The following is an 18,182-nucleotide window of genomic DNA, read 5'->3' on the forward strand; positions in this document are numbered from 1 at the left end:
CTGACTGCTGAGCCTGTCTCTCCGGCCCAGCTCTTTTACTGGTGTGTGAGGACCTATCTATCTAGATATTCACATAAATTCAAACTCACTGTCTTGTTCATCGTGTTCTCCCTTTCCCAACAATCCATTTTCCCTCTTACATCACCTCCCCCAGCCCATAACTTCCACTTACCAAACTATCTGACCCAGGAACCTGGGACTCACTCTGCTTCTTTGTTTATACACCCTTTTATTCAAGCTCCCCCTTATCCACAGGTCTCGATACCTTCCTCATGATTCTGTTTTTTTCCATCCTAGTCCACATAAATATCTGATCTCTCACCTGCATCAGTGTAACAGCCTCTTAACTATTATGCTCCAGGCACTATGATAACTACTTCTCGAACATCTCCTTAACCTCACCAAGAAATAGGTGCCACCCACATTATAGGAATAAAGATAGAGGTATAGAGAGGTTCAGCATGTTCCAGAGATCATTTGGCTAGTAGCTAGCAGAACCAAGATTAGAATGCAACTCTCTCACTCTGAGCCTATATTCCTAAATACTCCCGACTCCCTACTTCTGTTTAATGTCATGTCCATCACTCCCAGTCACTTGATCTTGACACTTCAGGGCCTAGTGTCTGGGTACTGAAAGCTGCTGGAGACACAAAAAATGCCAATTATGGAACATGCCAGGTCAGTGCCCCATCTAAGCAGAGCTACCTCCCAGACAGCAGGACTCTACCAAGGCTTTGGCTAATCTGCCCGAGAGAAAGAACATCAGATCCACAGGCAGAAAATCAGTCAGCCCACCATGAAAGAGCAGCTTGGCCCAGTTAGATTCTGTTATGTTCTGGAGAGCATCAGGTCAGGTGCTGGGCAGCATGAGAAGTCCAGCCACAGACCAGAACGAAGGCCGCGTCAGTGGGAGAGTAGCTAAGTTCCTGCTGACCAGGTCCTCAGGACTGCTCTGGACCCTCCCAGTCTCCACAGGACCCCTCTCTGAAACAAACATGAGTCTTTGGTCCCGAGAAGTGTATCTCTATCCTAAGAAAAACCAGTTGGACTTTGGGGTTTGCTGCAATTTCATTTTCCACTCAACTATGCTCTTACTCTGCAACCATGCTCACCAGGCAACTGCTTCATTATGTGACTTCCCATACCCATGCCCATGGGGAGGGAAAGTGTCAGGCAGGCCAAGGTTTCTATTCAGACAGTCCCTTCTTCTCAGAAAGCAAGCTGTTTATTTTATATTCTTTAGATCCAGACATTTCTTCTAACCAGGAGCCTAACCAAAACCTCAGAGCTTTTCAATTCTTCCTTATCATGTATCCAACATCTGTCTCTTCCTTTAGATCCCCAAGTCATTATGCTGAAGACACGGCCTCCCAGCTTCTTCTCCATCGCACAGACCACTGTTGCTCTGGGCATGGGATTCTTCCCGCTCCAGTACAATCTTAGATTTAGATTCTTTAGGGAACAGCAAAGAAGGCCAACCATGGGGCCTGTATTCAAGACTCTCTGGGAAATTACTTGAATGGCACCTTCCACCCCTACACCCCTACTGCTTCCCCCCAACATTCCCTCTAGTCTCCAATTACACAAAAGTCAAAGTCACTGAATGAGCACCACCTTCCCTCCTGTGCCTTTGTCACTCACTTCCTCTTCCTAAAATGCCTTACCATTAGTCATCTGCTGGAGTTCTTTAAGACATTCTTCAAATGATTTCTCCACCACGAAGACGCTCGCCTGATTTCTCTACTTGTAAGTAATTGCCCCTGTCCATAAACTACCCTGTAATTTCGTCTTTTTATCTGTAAGGTTTCCCATTTCCCTACCTCTGTCCCTATCAGAGGGGATCACGGTACAGACTTTCTGTTATCTGACTCTCAACACAGCTCTCTGCACACAATATTCATTCAATTCAGGAAATAATACATAATATATACAACAAATATACTATCACCACCAAGAAAAGCAAACTCTTCAACTTACCTATAAATTTTTAAAAAAGATTTTATTTGAGAGAGAGAGATCGAGAAAGAGCATGAGCAGGGAAGAGAGAGAGAAGCAGGCTCCCCACTGAGCAGTGAGCCTGATGTGAACCCTGGGAGCATGACCTAAGCCCAAAGCAGATTCTTTTTTTTTTTTTTTTAAGATTTTATTTATTTTTTTGACAGAGAGAGATCACAAGTAGGCAGAGAGGCAGGCAGAGAGAGAGAGAGGGGGAAGCAGGCTCCCTGCTGAGCAGAGAGCAGAGAGCCCAATGTGGGGCTCGATCCCAGGACGCTGGGATCATGACCTGAGCCGAAAGCAGAGGCCTTAACCCACTGAGCCACCCAGGCACCCCCCAAAGCAGATTCTTAACTGAATGAGCCACCCAGGCGCCCTGCCTATAAATTCTTTAGTGCTATTTAGAATGTGGCTGAATGGCTTAAAACATCTAACTATCCCACAGGTCAGCGTAACATGACCCAGAGTTGTAACTTACACTCACAGTGATGTCTATAAACCCTAAGAAATGGCTAAACTTGTTTTGTGCACTGTAAGGATTCTCATCCTGGGGTGATTTTGTATGCTGCTTCTTCCTTCCTCCCCCTAAACATTTAGCAATATCTGGAGAGAGTTTTGGCTATCACAACTGAAGCTGCAGTGGAAGGGAAGGTGGTTACTGGCACCTGCTGGGTAGCAGCTGAGGGTGGTGCTAAGCACCCTATCATGCACAGGACAGATCCCACTCTATCCTGGCCCCTTCAACAAAGACTTACTTGGCCCAAAATGTCAATAATGTCAAGGATGAGGAAATGTGATATATTTACTTTAAGGTAAGGCAGCAAATAACACAGCAGAAATGGTTCCACCAAAATTTTAGGTGCTTTTAAGATAAACCATGGCCTCAAAAAAAAAAAAAAAAAAAAAAAAGATAAACTATGGTCTCATCTAATTATTTGTATAAAAAAGTATCCACCCTCCAAAAAAAGTATTATTGCAGTCTAATCTTAATTTTGTACTTATTACTTTGGTTATTTCATATATATATATTTTATAACAAAAAATAAAGGGGATATATGACCCAATTATCTATATTTAATACAAAAAGTTACTCACCTTCAATACATCCCAATATGCCACATTATTATTGGTATCTTTGGTTAATATATGTCTCTTGTCATTAAGAATGTGACACTGAATAATACTCGCACCCCCTAAAGGAAAAAACCCACACAATTAGGAAAATAATTCCATTTAAATTCACCATATGGCAGTAATTACTCATTGGCATGTAACAAAAGAAATCATACAATCTACCACAAAGGAGAAGGAGAGTCAAAAGATACACATACAGTTTTACATATATATATGGCTGTTTAAGGTGAACCTAAGAAAAATTGTCTGGTTTTATTTTATTTTTTTTTAAAGATTTTATTTATTTATTTGTCAGAGAGAGCCAGATCACAAGTAGGCAGAGCAACAGGCAGAGAGAGAGGGAGAAGCAGGCTCCCTGCTGAGCAGAGAGCCTGATGCAGGGCTCAATCCCAGGACCCTGAGACCATGACCTGAGCCGAAGGCAGAGGCTTAACCCACTGAGCCACCCAGGTGCCCCCCAAACTGTCTGATTTTAAAAAACAGATTATAGATAAAAAAACTCCCTCCTTCGAGGGGCTTCCAGTGGAAAACTGTTAAGGGCAAACAGTTTTAACCACTGGGAAAAGTTCAAGTGATAACAGCAGATGTCTAGATCAGTCCCATCTCTAACTCTGCCTCCTGAATGCACATGTGATTCTTGAGGAATCAGCATGGACACAGAACTGTGATGAACACCTGTTCAGCGTTCTACTCCTCACTCGGGTGTTTCAAGTCAGAGGTGCCACTTCCAGCTGAAGCACAGAGAAGTCGGGGACCAGATCTGACTTGTGCCAAAAGATAACATTCAACCCTCTATATTTTACAAAGTGGTTCTTAGCCCGCCACAGACCACAACTATTCTGATGCTGGGCAAAAAGTTTACCTCAAGAAGTCTGCTTTTTAAAGTCACTAGCATTTAAAGAATATTTTTCTTCTATTAAAAATAAACCAATACACTGTATCTTCTATTGACATCAGAATTACACTGAAAGGAAGGTTGCCTCCTTTATTTTTGTCAATCTCTTAATAACTATAATTAGCCTCGGTAAAAGATATAATACCTTCCACCTTCCTTACTCACCTTTAATAACCTGGTCAGGCTGCGTACAAAGTGGTGTTATAGGATTTGTACAGTCATTGTCATAATCTCCAGAGGCTCTAAAATTATGAATTCCCTTCAAGGTCTAAAGGAACAAAATTCATTTTTTAATCATTTTATGCTTTCTAAGCTTTGCCAATCTGTTAAAAGTGGCAAGAAAAACAAAGGACAAATGAGAAAAACCAAAACAGTAACATCAACCAAAAAATACTTAATCATAAAGTGTAATTATCTACCACAACTTCAAGAAACAAACCAAGGATTAAGATGGGAATATTAATACTATCTTTTTGGAAGGAAAAGTAGGCATTCTTCCAGGTAAAGTTATATTGATCTCACACTGGGACAATGAAATTTAGACAAGATATATAACATTTTTTACAAGTACTGAGAAAGCTGAGAAAGGCCACTTGATTGGTGTATAAACAGAAACAAATGGGAACATATAGTCTCTCTTTTGTTATCCATATATAGTTGAGTAAGCAAGAAAACTTAAGTCTTCTTTAATGAATATTTAAGAATTAAAAGCACTTTAAATAATGACTTCTTTGGTTATCCTCTATTTCTATCCCTGCTCTTCATGCTATGAGGAAAAAAGGAATGAATTTGAAAGCACAATTTTTCTATTTTCTCTTACATTTGGAAGAACAGAAACCTAACAGTGTCCCTGCCATGTTGGTATGGTATTCCCTGCTATCCAAAAGTTAAGCACTTGTATGAAGTCTTTTATAAGCCAAGACAGTGTAAAGACAAAGAAGCAATCACCATTTTATAAAAGCAAAAATTCTCTTCTGATTTCTTCTGGTTAGAGACAATGGGTAATCATAATGGTGGGAAGCGAACTTTCAGATAGTGGGGAAAACCTGAACCTGGGCTGCCTGTTTTCAAAGGCACTTTTGTGAGCTCAGATGTTGTACTAACATTTACTGGTTTTATCAGGCAACAGTGCCTACTCTAGGCACACCAAATGTCTATCTTGGCTCCTGACAAAGAAGTCAGAAGCTTCATTTGGACTGTTATCTTAATTTTAGTACAATCCTTCAGAGCACTCACAGAGGCTTTCAGATTTTTGCACTGTTCAAAAGCATGTCGAGAGTCAGGTTCATCTTGAGCATTTACTACTGGTATCTGGCAGGTCTGCGATAACAAACCACATGTTTACAAACCTCTGTCAGGGATACAGCGGTTCCCTTACCCATTTATTTACTGTAGACTTAGTCGTGGCAACCCAGATTGCGGGAGGGGGATCAGCTGATCTATCAAGCTCCATCTGAAAACAAAGCACAAAAACACCACTCTGTGGAATGCAGACTCTCCGGAGCTGCCGGGACTAGCTACCTATTATTAAACATCAACTCCTTCATTCCATGTTTGTATGCTGACTGTATGCTGACTACACCTTGGCAGGCGGTAAAAGCTAGGGTTGCACAGAATAATGAGGGAGTGTCTCTGCTAAAGGAAAAATGGCCTTTACAAATATAATAGGGGTGACTTTTCACCAAAAACAGTGGCTGAAAGTTTCAGCATAATTTTAAATTAAATAATTAGGGGATCCAAATAGGTACTGTCAAAGGGTGACTTACCATAATTTTGTTTTTGTTACTCTTGTATTTTGTATTTTTTTTTTTTTTTAGTAACAAGGAAGTAGGTCTCCTTTTCTCTTTGAAAATGTTTGTAGCAAAAAAAATCCCAACATAGCAAAAGTGACAAGTACCCACATAATTCACCTCCCTCACCTAAGAATAGTATATCTCTGTACTGTGTACCTTCTGTATTTTTAAAATAGAACACACAGAAATATGTCCCTACACCCATGCATATAGACAGCATGCACATGAAATCACTCTATGGTCAGTCATCCACTATTCTTCTTGTGCCAGGAATTGAAGGTTGGGAGTAGTGGGATAGGTAGACTCCTAGCAAGTAGGAATCCTCTTTATTTCAAAGTGATATTTCTTCTAACACACAGTTATGGCACCACTAAGTTTTTGCACCTTTTTCTCCACAGCCAAGAGATCCTGGCAGCTGCAGGACTCACATGCAGTGTCTCTTCTCCCTGTTGTTGGCCCCAGCAGCCTGCTTCCTGCACAGGCTCTTGATTTCAGCATCAACTCCCCTGCTTCCCTAGATTACTGGTTTTGTCCTCCAGGGGCGACACCTATGTTGAAGAGCTATACTCGGCCAGGATGTGTGCGCTCCTAGGCCACAAGCACCGCCTCAATGGTCTCATTCGATCTCTATTCCTTTTTTCAGCCCTTCCTTTTATACTGTGGTCTGAGTTTCAGGGGTCTTTCAGTTCCATGGGTATCCGCAGTTCTGTTTCTTGCTTTTCTTGTTTTTGGATGACTTCTGTGAGAAGGAAGTAGTGCTGTCCTTACACCTCCATTTTAAATCTGGAAATCTCTTTACTATGGTTTTAACGTGTAGTTCTGAGATTATCAGGGAAACTGAGCAACTTGTCATACGATGACAAGACCATTTTGCAGTCCAGGCATCACTTTCAGCAGGTGTCAATGTGGACGGCTTCTGGAGTACCCTTTCACCCTGACTGATTGGCAATCAGGACTACTTTGAGGCAGTCACGGTTTGAAGTATGAACTGGCTTGTTCTCTCTTCTGGAGCAACTCTTCCACATCCTCCTTCTTGGGCAGTGGACATACTTGTGCTTTCCTATTATCTGCTCATAGATACCTGAACTTGTCACATCCCTCCACTAAGGACAGGTTAGGAAGGCCAACTGAGCTCAGGAGCAATGTGGGCCAATCGCACTAGGATTCGCCAGTGGGACAGCTACATGTCACTGAGGTACAGAAGAAGTCACAATTTCTTCTGTAAGTGACTAACGAAAATTAAAATACTTGTTTTTACAAATCCACAGCTGATTCATGTTTTCATACAGATTTTGCCAGATTGCTAGTACATGTAACAATCTTAACCACTCAACTAAAATATGGGATATACCTTGAGAACTGGTGCTTTTTCTTCACAAATTAGTAGCCGAATGTCAGGGTTTCTTAGGTCTGTACAGTAAATTTTTCTGTCCCTTCCTCCAGAATACACATGTGTGAAGGCATCATTGACTTGCAGAGCCCAAACACCTTCATCATGGACTCGATACGTTGCTATACATCTCTGCTGGCCAAGGGACCAAAGGCGAATGGTCCCATCAGAACTGCCGGAAAGGCACTGAAAACGAAGAAAGTTGAAGTTAGAATAAGTTCCAACCAGAAAAGTTCCTGCTTTGCTGTGCTCTGCAGTTGGTGCCTCTCTTGACTCTATAGTGTCAAACACCCACATCTAACAACCCGTATTTCTGCCTCTGATGAAGACCTCTGATAAGCATGCACCACAGGCTGAAATGACCAAAGGCAACAGTGCATGCTAAAGCAGAGGAAACTTTTTGAGCAAAACTGCCTCTGTCCTCTCCTACCTGGCCACATGCAGAATCAGCATCCCCAGGGAACTTTTTAAAAATGCAGATACCTGGTCTGATTCCAAAGCTAATGAGGCAGATTCTAAACCTGATGAAGCAAAAACTCTGGCAGGGTCTATCAATATGTGTTTTGATAGCTTTCCAGGTCATTCTGGTACACTAAGGTTGACAACCTTTGCACTACGCTAAAAGGCCTTTTGGAGCCCTAGGTCACACTTCTGTCTCACCTCTCCCTCATGGCAATGGATTCCTAATGGCCTGCCAGGTCTCTGATATTCCATTAATAAGAATCATTAATTCCATTAATAAGGTCTCTTGACATTCCATTAATAAGAGTCACTAATTCCATTAATAAGAAGCAAAATCTAGTTTCAGGCTTATCACTCACTCTTTGTGATCTTGCATACTTCCCATCTGAGCCTCAAGTTCAACATTAATATAAAATATGGACCTTCAGCATTCAGAGTTAACAACAGCAATTCTGACACTTTCTGAAGGCTCAGGAGCATCAACTACATAGAAGATGCTGGCACATAAAGTAGGGCTGAGCACACTGTGACTCTGATAGAAAGAGGCTGAACTGGCCACACCACATTCATATTTCGCATGCCTGGGGTTCACTATCAGTTACTGTGGTGATTTGCAAAAGAGAATAAAAACTTGCTTCTTTGGGGGAAAAAAATGGTGTCAAGAAAAAGCAACTGCTGGTGCTGGTGTAAGAAATTAAGAAGGCAAAGAGCTTCAAAGAAGAAAAGATAGTTGTGGGCTTAGAGACTTAAAAAGTGTCTGAATAGATGAGGACTTCAAGAATATTAGGATTTATTGGCGTGCCCTGTGACAGGAAGGGGCCTTTAGAACTCTGGACATGTTTAATTATATGAACACCCACTAGGAAGCTCCCCCATAAACTGCCAGGGGCATCAGTGGTTTAATTCCTTACTCCAATTGGTTGACAAGGCAACCAAGAGCCTAACCAACAAGGAAACTGTCTGGAGGAAGTTACAAGCAGACCTCTGACATACCTGTGGGAGGACCCATGCAATCTGATGGAGAGAGGCCAAGGAGGGGCTCCCCCATCCAAGAAGAACTGCTACTCTGAGGTGGCAAAGCTGTTAGTGTAGCTTTATTTATTTTTAAAAATTTATTTATATATTTATTTGACAGAAAGACAGTGAGAGGAAACACAAGCAGGTGTAGTAGGAGAGGAAGAAGCAGGCTTCTTGCCAAGTAGGGAGCCTGATGCTGGGCTAGATGTAGGGTGTGATGCAGGACTGGATGCAGGGCTCGACCCCAGGACTTTGGGATCATGACCTGAACCAAAGGCAGATCCTTAAAAATTGCACCACCCAGATGCCCTTGTTGGTGTAGCTTTAATCACTCAGATCTAGGCTATGTATCTCCAGAGAGTAAGGTCTGACAACTTTAGGATAAGGAAAGCTAAGTCCTAGTAGCCCAGGCAACTTGTAGTAGGGAAGAGGTAAATCCCAAACCTAAACGTACAGCTAAAAGCAGATGAGGGAACAGAGCTGTATCAACTCTGATACTGAACACAAAATAATCTCTGATGGCAACTGTAATCTAAGACCACTAAAAAGTAGGCCCCCTAAGGAGACAACAATTACTTTTAAAGTACAATGCTTGAGGCGCCTGGGTGGCTCAGTCGTTAACCATCTGCCTTCAGCTCAGGTCATGATTCCAGGGTCCTGGGACTGAGCCCCACATCAGGCTCTCTGCTCAGCAGGGAGCCCACTTCTCCCTCTCCCACTCCCCCTGCTTGTGTTTTCTCTCTCACTGTCTCTTTCTCTGTCAAATAAATAAATAAAATTAAAAAAAATAAAAGTACAATGCTGGCCAACTTCTTTGCAGCATTTGGTAGTATAGTTGAAGGATATGCCTATTTTATAGGAATTCTAGTGCCTGCTACCTTGTAGGAGCTAGAGTAATCATCATACATTTCCCACAACCTCCACTCTTTCACTGGATAAATGTGAAGACCCTGTCACTAGAAAGTAATTCTTGGGACTAGGACAGAAGGACCTGAATGGTTCTACTACATTAGACCTAGGGGCAGAGTCTACAGCCCTGATCAGGTTTTTGTGCTTTTACCAACAGAAACGAGGGGGAACCAGTATACTGAGGCCAGGCTGCTGCTGACCAACACAAGTGTTTCTGGAATGCATATGCAATTGTAACTGTCAACAGTCAGCAACAAAGTGCATAAGGTAAGCTGGGGGAAGGAGTGGCTTGACGCTTAAACACCCCTAGACTTTAAGCCAGGTTTGGCAAAACTTCAATGATAGGAAAACCTATCATTGAACCTATCAAGAACCTATCATTCTTCTGTGAGGGACACAGAAGAATGCCACTGACTCAAACCAAGACAGAAGACTGTCCCAGTTTCTTAAGCAACTGCCTTAGCAAGTACAAGGGCTGAAATGTCAGGTGGCTCAGCCCAATAATATTGGCACTATTCAAAACAACTATAGTGGCGACAGTCCTCAAATAGTAAGATTTGCTAAATAAACAACAGAACAAATGGGGATGTCGATGGGATTCACTGGCCTATTATGCATATCTTATCACAAGTTCTCGACTCCTGATGCCACCAGAGATCCTTCATTAGAAACTTGCAGGGCAACTCTGTGGGATGCAGTACGTGCTCTTGTCCTGCAACTATCTATCTCTCTCATATATTACAAGAGTTTGAGAATCAGTAGTCAAAGGATTCTTTCTTCTCCTTTGACTTGAACAAGTAGTTGTTATTGCTATTTTGTTGATCAATTCCCTAAGTGTGATGTGTAGTTGGTGGTTAAGTTTATATTTCACCTCTACTGCCAAGAAGGAAAATGGATGGAGGAGGAACTCAAGGAGGCTGGTATCTGCATAATTATGTGCTCTACCACTCAAGGGCAGCATTTCCAATGGTCTGCTTACAGTAAGTGGAGCTTACTTCACATGAAGTGCATCTGTAACCATACGTGCTACCTAAAAAGCACATTCATGACTATATAGATAGGAAACAAGGCAAGGAGTATAGCAGCAGGAGGAGCTTTAGAAAGTCTGCCGAGCCCATTAGCCTCCTACTGAAAACCATCTTGCCCACAGTCCCATTTCAGTCCCATGAAGACCACAAGACACAGTCAAACCCTGAACGAACCTCACAGAACAAGGCAGGGGCAGCCATCTCAGGTGTAGCCCAACAGCTACACTGCAAACAGTGAGGAGCTGACCCATCTGGGCTTCTTAGATTCTTTTTTTTTTTTTTTTTTAAAGATTTATTTATTTATTTATTTGACAGAGAGAGAGAGAGATCACAAGTAGGCAGAGAGGCAGGCAGAGAGAGAGAGAGGAGGAAGCAGGCTCCCTGACGAGCAGAGAGCCCAATGCGGGACTTGATCCCAGAACCCTGAGATCATGACCCGAGCCGAAGGCAGTGGCTTAACCCACTGAGCCACCAGGTGCCCCGGCTTCTTAGATTCTTAAGAAAATGGGGCTGGAAAGGAACTCAACAATGCTAGAAAATGCCATGGCCTATAGACAAGAATATATTTACTATTTGTAATCTTCTCACAACCATACAAACAAATGTTATGGTCCCTACTTTGCAGATGAGTAAACTAAGGACAAGTAACATGAAATTTTCTCCTCTAGGCCACACCAAAAAGTACATTAACATCTAGATCCTTCTGCATCTCCAAAGACCTCCATGGGCACCTTCAAGCCTATCTTTGCCTGGTTCTGAAGATGAGTTCCTGGTTTGGGCTAGTTTTCCAAACCTCTCTCTCACCTCTGGAGACAAAGGTTTCTCTAGTCCATGTGTGAGGCAGCTCCTATGATGTAATTTCCACAAAAGTGATGGCACCTCTCATCATGCCACCTCCCTACTCTCCCTTTCCTAATCTGCTCACAATCAATCCCAGTTAGCTCTGGGCTTCTCCCTGGCCCATGAGAAAAAATGGCTGGGGGAGGCAGAGGTATAGGGTAGTGTTAGGTCTTAACTGAAAATGGTGCTCAGTTTTTGTTTTTATCATCTACATCGATGAAAGATCATTTTCCCACTGCTACAGAACAAACAGAATTACACACCTAACAAAATACTAGAGTATCAGTACATATTCAAAAATTACCAAGATGTTTTCCTTTGAAGTGCTGACTCTTAAGTATTACGACAGGTGACTAAACTTATACACTGTATCTACAGTCAAATGACAGGATTTGCCCAAAGTCAGACCCACCATCAGCAAATCTTTCCTTAATTCACTAGCACAAAGCATTCAATACCAAAACTTCCTTTTGCTTTATACAAAGTAACATTTTAAATTGTTTTGTCCTTTATACATCATAACTGCATATACTTGTTGATGTAAGTATTATTCTGAGGGAATTTTTTTTTTTAAGATTTTATTTATTTGACAGAGAGAGATCACAAGTACACAGAGAGGCAGGCAGAGAGAGAGAGGGAAGCAGGCTCTCTGCTGAGCAGAGAGCCGGATGTGGGACTCGATCCCAGGACCCTGAGATCATGATCTGAGCCAAAGGCAGCGGCTTAACCCACTGAGCCACCCAGGCGCCCCCGGGAGAACTTTTTGTTTGGCCTTTATTTAGAAGTGATGCAAACAGAGTAATTTCAAAATGTGGATTACTATTATATACAATTGATTATTTTAAGGTTTTAAAAGTATACCACAGTTCTCTCGCCCCCGGGAGAACTTTTTGTTTGGCCTTTATTTAGAAGTGATGCAAACAGGGCGCCTGGGTGGCTCAGTGGGTTAAGCCGCTGCCTTCGGCTCAGGTCATGATCTCAGGGTCCTGGGATCGAGTCCCGCATCGGGCTGTCTGCTCAGCGGGGAGCCTGCTTCCTCCTCTCTCTCTGCCTGCCTCTCTATCTGCTTGTGATCTCTCTCTGTCAAATAAATAAATAAAATCTTTAAAAAAAAAAAAAAAAAAAAAAAAGAAGTGATGCAAACAGAGTAATTTCAAAATGTGGATTACTATTATATACAATTGAGTATTTTAAGGTTTTAAAAGTTTATGTGTGGCTTTGGGTTGAGATCAACCTAGGCAAGAAAGTGGGACATTTCTGGTGCCCGGAATTCTGGACAAAGTCCTTAGGTAAACGTGTATGTACGTACCTGTGTGCCATCTCTGTTCAACAGCAATGCTTTGACATTGTCGGTGTGTCCTTTCAGCTTCATTAGTTTTGCACACGTTCTTGGATCCCATACCCTTAAAACCTGTGTATTTGAACAAAATATCATACAACCTGTGTATATCCATGAACAAATTTCAATGATAAATGATTTAGAAGTCAAATGACAACCTTTACATTCTGAGAAGGAAATATTGGTCTCCAAAGACACTGGCTGAGGCCCCGTCTTCTCAAGTAGGAGGAAGCTTTTCTAATGTCAAAACACAAATAGGCCTCCCTCACTCATCCACCCTGCCCCCATCACCACACACGACAGTAATTATATAGTTACATTCTTGTTTGTTCAAATAAAACCCTTCCTTTAGCACCCACCAGGCAAAACCATGGTCTATATATTTAGTAATTACACAGATCAAATTATTTTGGTGTCTTTGTTTTCCAGTGTTAAAATATACCCGGTTAAGCTCCCCCTTACCTTCTCAGTGGACCCTGACACAATGATTGTTCCCAGTTGATTCATTGCCAGGCTATAAATGGAATCTTTGTTCCCACTTAAAGAAGAAGCTATTAGGGATAAACGAAGCAAATGTTAACAAAATCATCAGCTGTTCGGCAGCTAGTCAGCAAAAATTTTAAGTTTAATTATTTGGTTTAGAAAATCTTAAATCTTAACTGAGGGTTACTGGAGGGGTTACTGGAGGATGGGGTGGTTGGGCGATGGACGTCGGGAAGAATATGTGCTATGGTGAGAAAATAAATAATAAAAAAAAAAGAAAATCTTATCTTTGCGAGTGCTCTAAGGAAAAGAAATCTAGCTATGATGGAGGTCATTCTAAACAAGACTTTTATCAAAATTTACATCATTTCTAGATTTGAGTATGGTGCTCAATAATTATTTGCCAAACTAAATTGCACTGCTATTTAAAAACTATCGACGTAAGTATTTTATTTATTTAAGTATCTATGTATTTTCATAGATACACATATGCTGATAAATATGAAAAAAATATGTCCAAACTCATAATTTTCAAGGAAACACAAATCAAAACAAAAAACATTATTTTCACCTACCAATTTAGATTTTCAATGAGCTAACAGTTCTCAAAAATAGTACAATGGTACTCTCATACATTAGTTGTGGGGTAAGTACAACTTGTTTGGTACAACTCTTGGAAGGACATTAGGCAATGTGTAGCAAGAATCATGCTCACAGTCTTTGATTCAGATCTAAGTTTTACTGAGGTGAAAAAAGTTGCATATAAATTGTCTATACAATTTGATCCTAATTTTCAATAAGAAGTAAATAAACATACTGAGGACTTAAGAGTGAAGTAGTTAATATAAGCACATATTTAGAAAATTAGTGTAGTAAGTATTCAATAAATGTTAGCTCTCAGATTTCTATCATAAATCAACCTGTGTGGTAATCTCTCTAAACAATTCTAAGCAAGATGTATCTACTGCAGAATCTGTTACTCCTGGTCTCTGACATTGGGACAATTCCGACTTCTTTTGCTTCGTTCCCTCTTGTCACTGTCTCTTTGAGGCAGACCCTCCATCTAGAGAAAACTAAATGATCTGTCATGACAGTCCCCAGCAGGGACCAGGTGCTGAATCACTACACTGATGCACTGGTGAAAAATCAAGGAGAACAAAGGGAGGGTAGTGTTTACAGTTTTGCATATTTCCTGGGGAAAAGGGCAGAACAATATTCAAGAAATTATAAACATCAGTCTCTTAACATGCCCTTCCTGGCACATCCTAGATTATCTTACAACTGTTTTAGCTATGTCAGTGTAAGAATTCCACAGCCACAACAAATTGGACCTATATGTAGGGATCTCGATAGCTCAGATCCTGAACACAGACTTTCCAGGCCAGGGTTAGCCAATAAGGTGCTCCTAAGTGTCCATTCTGCCACCTGGCCTAGAGGACTCTAGTAGGTTGAGCCAGCTGTGAGGATGAGTTTCAAATCTAGACTTGTTTGGGTCTGATCTGGTAATCTGAGATCTCTTCTTAGCTGATGAGAAACCCATGCTATTATTAACCAGCTCTGGGGGCGCCTGGGTGGCTCAGTGGGTTAAGCCACTGCCTTTGGCTCAGGTCATGATCTCAAGGTCCTGGGATCGAGTCCCACGTCGGGCTCTCTGCTCAGCGGGGAGCCTGCTTCCTCCTCTCTCTCTCTGCCTACTTGTGATCTCTCTGTCAAATGAATAAATAAAATCTTTAAAAAAAAAAAAAAAACAGCTCTGAATGTCTGTGAATTGCCTCCGGAGGCACCCAACCCCTCTGAACTCTTCTGAAATCGGCTGGAATGTGTAGAGTGGCTCTGAAAGGGTCCCCTAAAATCGGTACTGGAGGCCTGTTCTTCACCTTAGCCATCAACTCCATCAACTCAAGGGCTCAAAAGACAGAGTGATACTTCTAAGAGTCAGAAACTGCCTACTTTGTCAAGTAATCACCACCTCTATCAACAGTATCTGCTGAGACTGCAGCTTTGGGTCAGGCAATGCTGTGCGAGGTACAAAGTGACGATAAGACAGATTCCTTTGCCCTGCAGGAACCTACACTTTACCTAGGGAGCCAGGACATGCACTTGTAACAAAAATAACCAGGTTACACCTGAAGAAGTTACCATTTTTAGACTGTAGTGAGGAATTAGCTTGTTGTTGTTCAAACATACTCTTGGGGGTTAGAACACTGTAGGTAGAAGTATTCTCAAAATATGAACCACTGTCTCGATGCAAACCTATCAAAGACGTTTCATAAACCATTCTTTATGTCAACTTGAATTCAAGAAATTTTTTTCAAACACCTTACTTGTGACAGTGTTATTTGAGGCAGTCAGTGCTGTTAAAGTATTCACATCCCAAAGGAATATTTGTCTGTCCAACCCAGCCGAAGCTACCAGTTCTTTATCCTTGGCATATGCTAAGGCCTTTACATAATCCTGTAACAGAACACACATACAATGATCTACTAGATCAGTAAGGAAAGGAGCCACATAAAGTAGTGAGATCTCAGTATTATACGAGAGACACTGAAAATTACATTTGTTGTTTTACCTTATGTGTCCTTAGTGTTGACATGCAAAATCCCTTATGTGCATTCCACACTTTCACTGTCGTATCAGAAGAAGCAGATATTACTAGAAGAGGCAAAGAATAAACAAACCTGAGTAGTAAGACTTTTCACCATTTTAAAGACTTAAAATAATGCAACATACTTGGAAACCAATGTACACACACACACACCAAAAAGCTCCTCCTAGAACCTACTGTATTTTGTCTCAAATATTTACTTATTTATTTATTAAGATTTTGTTTTTATTTGAGAGAGACAGAGAGCACGAACAGGGGGAGGGACAGAGGGAGAAGCAGACTTTCTGCTGAGCGGGGATCCTGACACGGGGCTTAATCCCAGGACCCTGGGATCATGACCTGAGCTGACGGCAGATGCTTAACCACCCAGTCCCCCTCAAATATTTTTTAAATGAGGCAGGGAAACCTTTTTTTAATGTTCCACTTGAAGGAGCAACTAATCTGATTGAGAAAAATTTCTCTAACACAGACTGCAAAACCAAGAAATGGATTGTACCATAACATGAACAAAAGACACATTAATAAGGCTAAAAGAATACATATTGCTATCAGTCTATTTATATATAATCCAAATGCAGGAAAAATTAATCTACAGTGCTCAGAAGACAGGAAAGCAGTTAGCTTTGGGCATAAGGGAGTGATTAAAAGGACAGTCCAAGGGAGCTTCTGGTAATCTGTATGTAGACATGGGTGTTCACCCATAAACTTACGAAGCTGGGTTCTCAAGGTGTGTGTGCTTTTCTGTATATATGTCAAATTTCAATTAAAAAGTACAAAAAAAATGAAAAGCATATCAAATTGAATAAAAAACTTCTAGAAGCCCAATAATCTGAAGAAGTACTTACATGTTTTCCCATTACAACAAAGTACAATGTCGTTTACCCAATCAGTATGGTGTTCCATAGATGCTATATATGGATCTTGCTAAAATTAAAAGAAAAATTGTTAAGAAAATCATTAGTTTACTTTAGAGGATGAAATATATTACAATTTATATGTATGTTTACTTTCTTCAATTAATGTGACACATTGCTCTCAGGTCTTAAAACTGACAAGTGAATTCAGAGTAGAATGAATGAATGAATTTACTTAAGAGAGAGAATGCACACTGAGCTGAGCAGATGGGGAAGGGCAGAGAGAGAGTCTTAAGCAGGCTCCATTGCATAGTGCAGAGCCCAGTGCAGGGCTTGATCTCACAACCCTGAGATCATGATCTGAGCCCAAATCAAACAGTCCCCATGTTTAACTGACTAAGCCACTCAGGTGCCCTCAGGGTAGAATTTCATCAAACATTTGGTGCTTCCATGTAACAGACGTAAACTGAGGTTTTGTTTCAGAAATTTCATTACTGAAGAAAGCCTAGGTTTCTAAAACAAATGCTTGATTCTTACGCCTTAAGTTAGCAAAAACAACAAGATCTGGGTGAGACACTGCATATGACACAGAGTGCTGCAGGCAGGGGTTTCCTAGGAAGGATAGCATGTGAGCAGATCTTCAGGCTGGAGGGATTTGGATTGGGGGTGGCAATGGCTCAGAGCAGACCCAGAAACGATCAGGCGGCCGACAAGAATATTGAGAAGCCCAGCCTGACTGTAGAGGGAGATGAATATTTTCGCTCTTAAACTCCTACGAAGGTTTTTACCTTCCGAATTAAATGTTTTCCTCATGATATCTATAGCAGTTCAGAGAAGAACCAGAAGCCCAAAGTTAAAGGAGTATTACCTGTGCCACTGTTTCAATTCAGTAACTTGAGATTCTTCCATTCTTCTCTCTTGGCTTAAATACCAGGAGAGGCCTTTTAAAGCATTTAGTTACATCCTATACCAAACACAGGCAAGTTCAAGACTCTTCAAGGGTGAAAAGAACAGCTCTCTACAGATTTATTTGAGAAATGATGCTACATAGGCTTATCATGAAATGAAGACTGGAAAAAAGATTTCTAAGGGCAGGACAGGTAGCTTGCTAGATTCTCTGAGGCTTAAGTTCTTGCGACTATTTTCCTTAATGTATTTGAAATACTATCAATTTCCAGGAAAGTGATATTCCAATTCAAACATGAGTTCGAACAAGTATTTCAAAGCCACAGTATTCTTAGTTTCTTTCTTTTTTTTTTTTTAATTTTTTATTTTTTTATAAACATGTATTTTTATAATACAGGTCTGTGAATCGCCAGGGGTACAGGTACAGGTCTGTGAATCGCCAGGTTTACACACATCACAGGTACAGGGGTACAGGTCTGTGAATCGCCAGGTTTACACACATCACAGCACTCACCAAAGCACATACCCTCCC

The 18,182-nt window shown here is 41.2% G+C and overlaps 1 protein-coding gene across 3 annotated transcripts in view; it reads right to left on the minus strand.

The window, feature by feature from the left end:
• The window catches only part of WDR48 (WD repeat domain 48), a 52,943-nt gene that overhangs the window by 14,525 nt on the left and 20,236 nt on the right, over window positions 1-18,182 (minus strand). For all 3 annotated transcript variants that reach the window (XM_059390519.1, XM_059390518.1, XM_059390517.1), the window contains 9 exons: window positions 16,736-16,814; window positions 15,855-15,937; window positions 15,610-15,739; window positions 13,265-13,353; window positions 12,773-12,874; window positions 7,169-7,393; window positions 5,403-5,477; window positions 4,190-4,292; window positions 3,091-3,188 (listed from right to left, as the gene is read on the minus strand). In XM_059390519.1, the coding sequence (XP_059246502.1) occupies window positions 3,091-3,188; window positions 4,190-4,292; window positions 5,403-5,477; window positions 7,169-7,393; window positions 12,773-12,874; window positions 13,265-13,353; window positions 15,610-15,739; window positions 15,855-15,937; window positions 16,736-16,814 (984 nt within the window). The remainder of the gene's footprint in view (window positions 1-3,090; window positions 3,189-4,189; window positions 4,293-5,402; window positions 5,478-7,168; window positions 7,394-12,772; window positions 12,875-13,264; window positions 13,354-15,609; window positions 15,740-15,854; window positions 15,938-16,735; window positions 16,815-18,182) is intronic.

This window comes from Mustela nigripes, chromosome 2, assembly GCF_022355385.1.
Source record: "Mustela nigripes isolate SB6536 chromosome 2, MUSNIG.SB6536, whole genome shotgun sequence".
NCBI lineage: Eukaryota > Metazoa > Chordata > Mammalia > Carnivora > Mustelidae > Mustela > Mustela nigripes.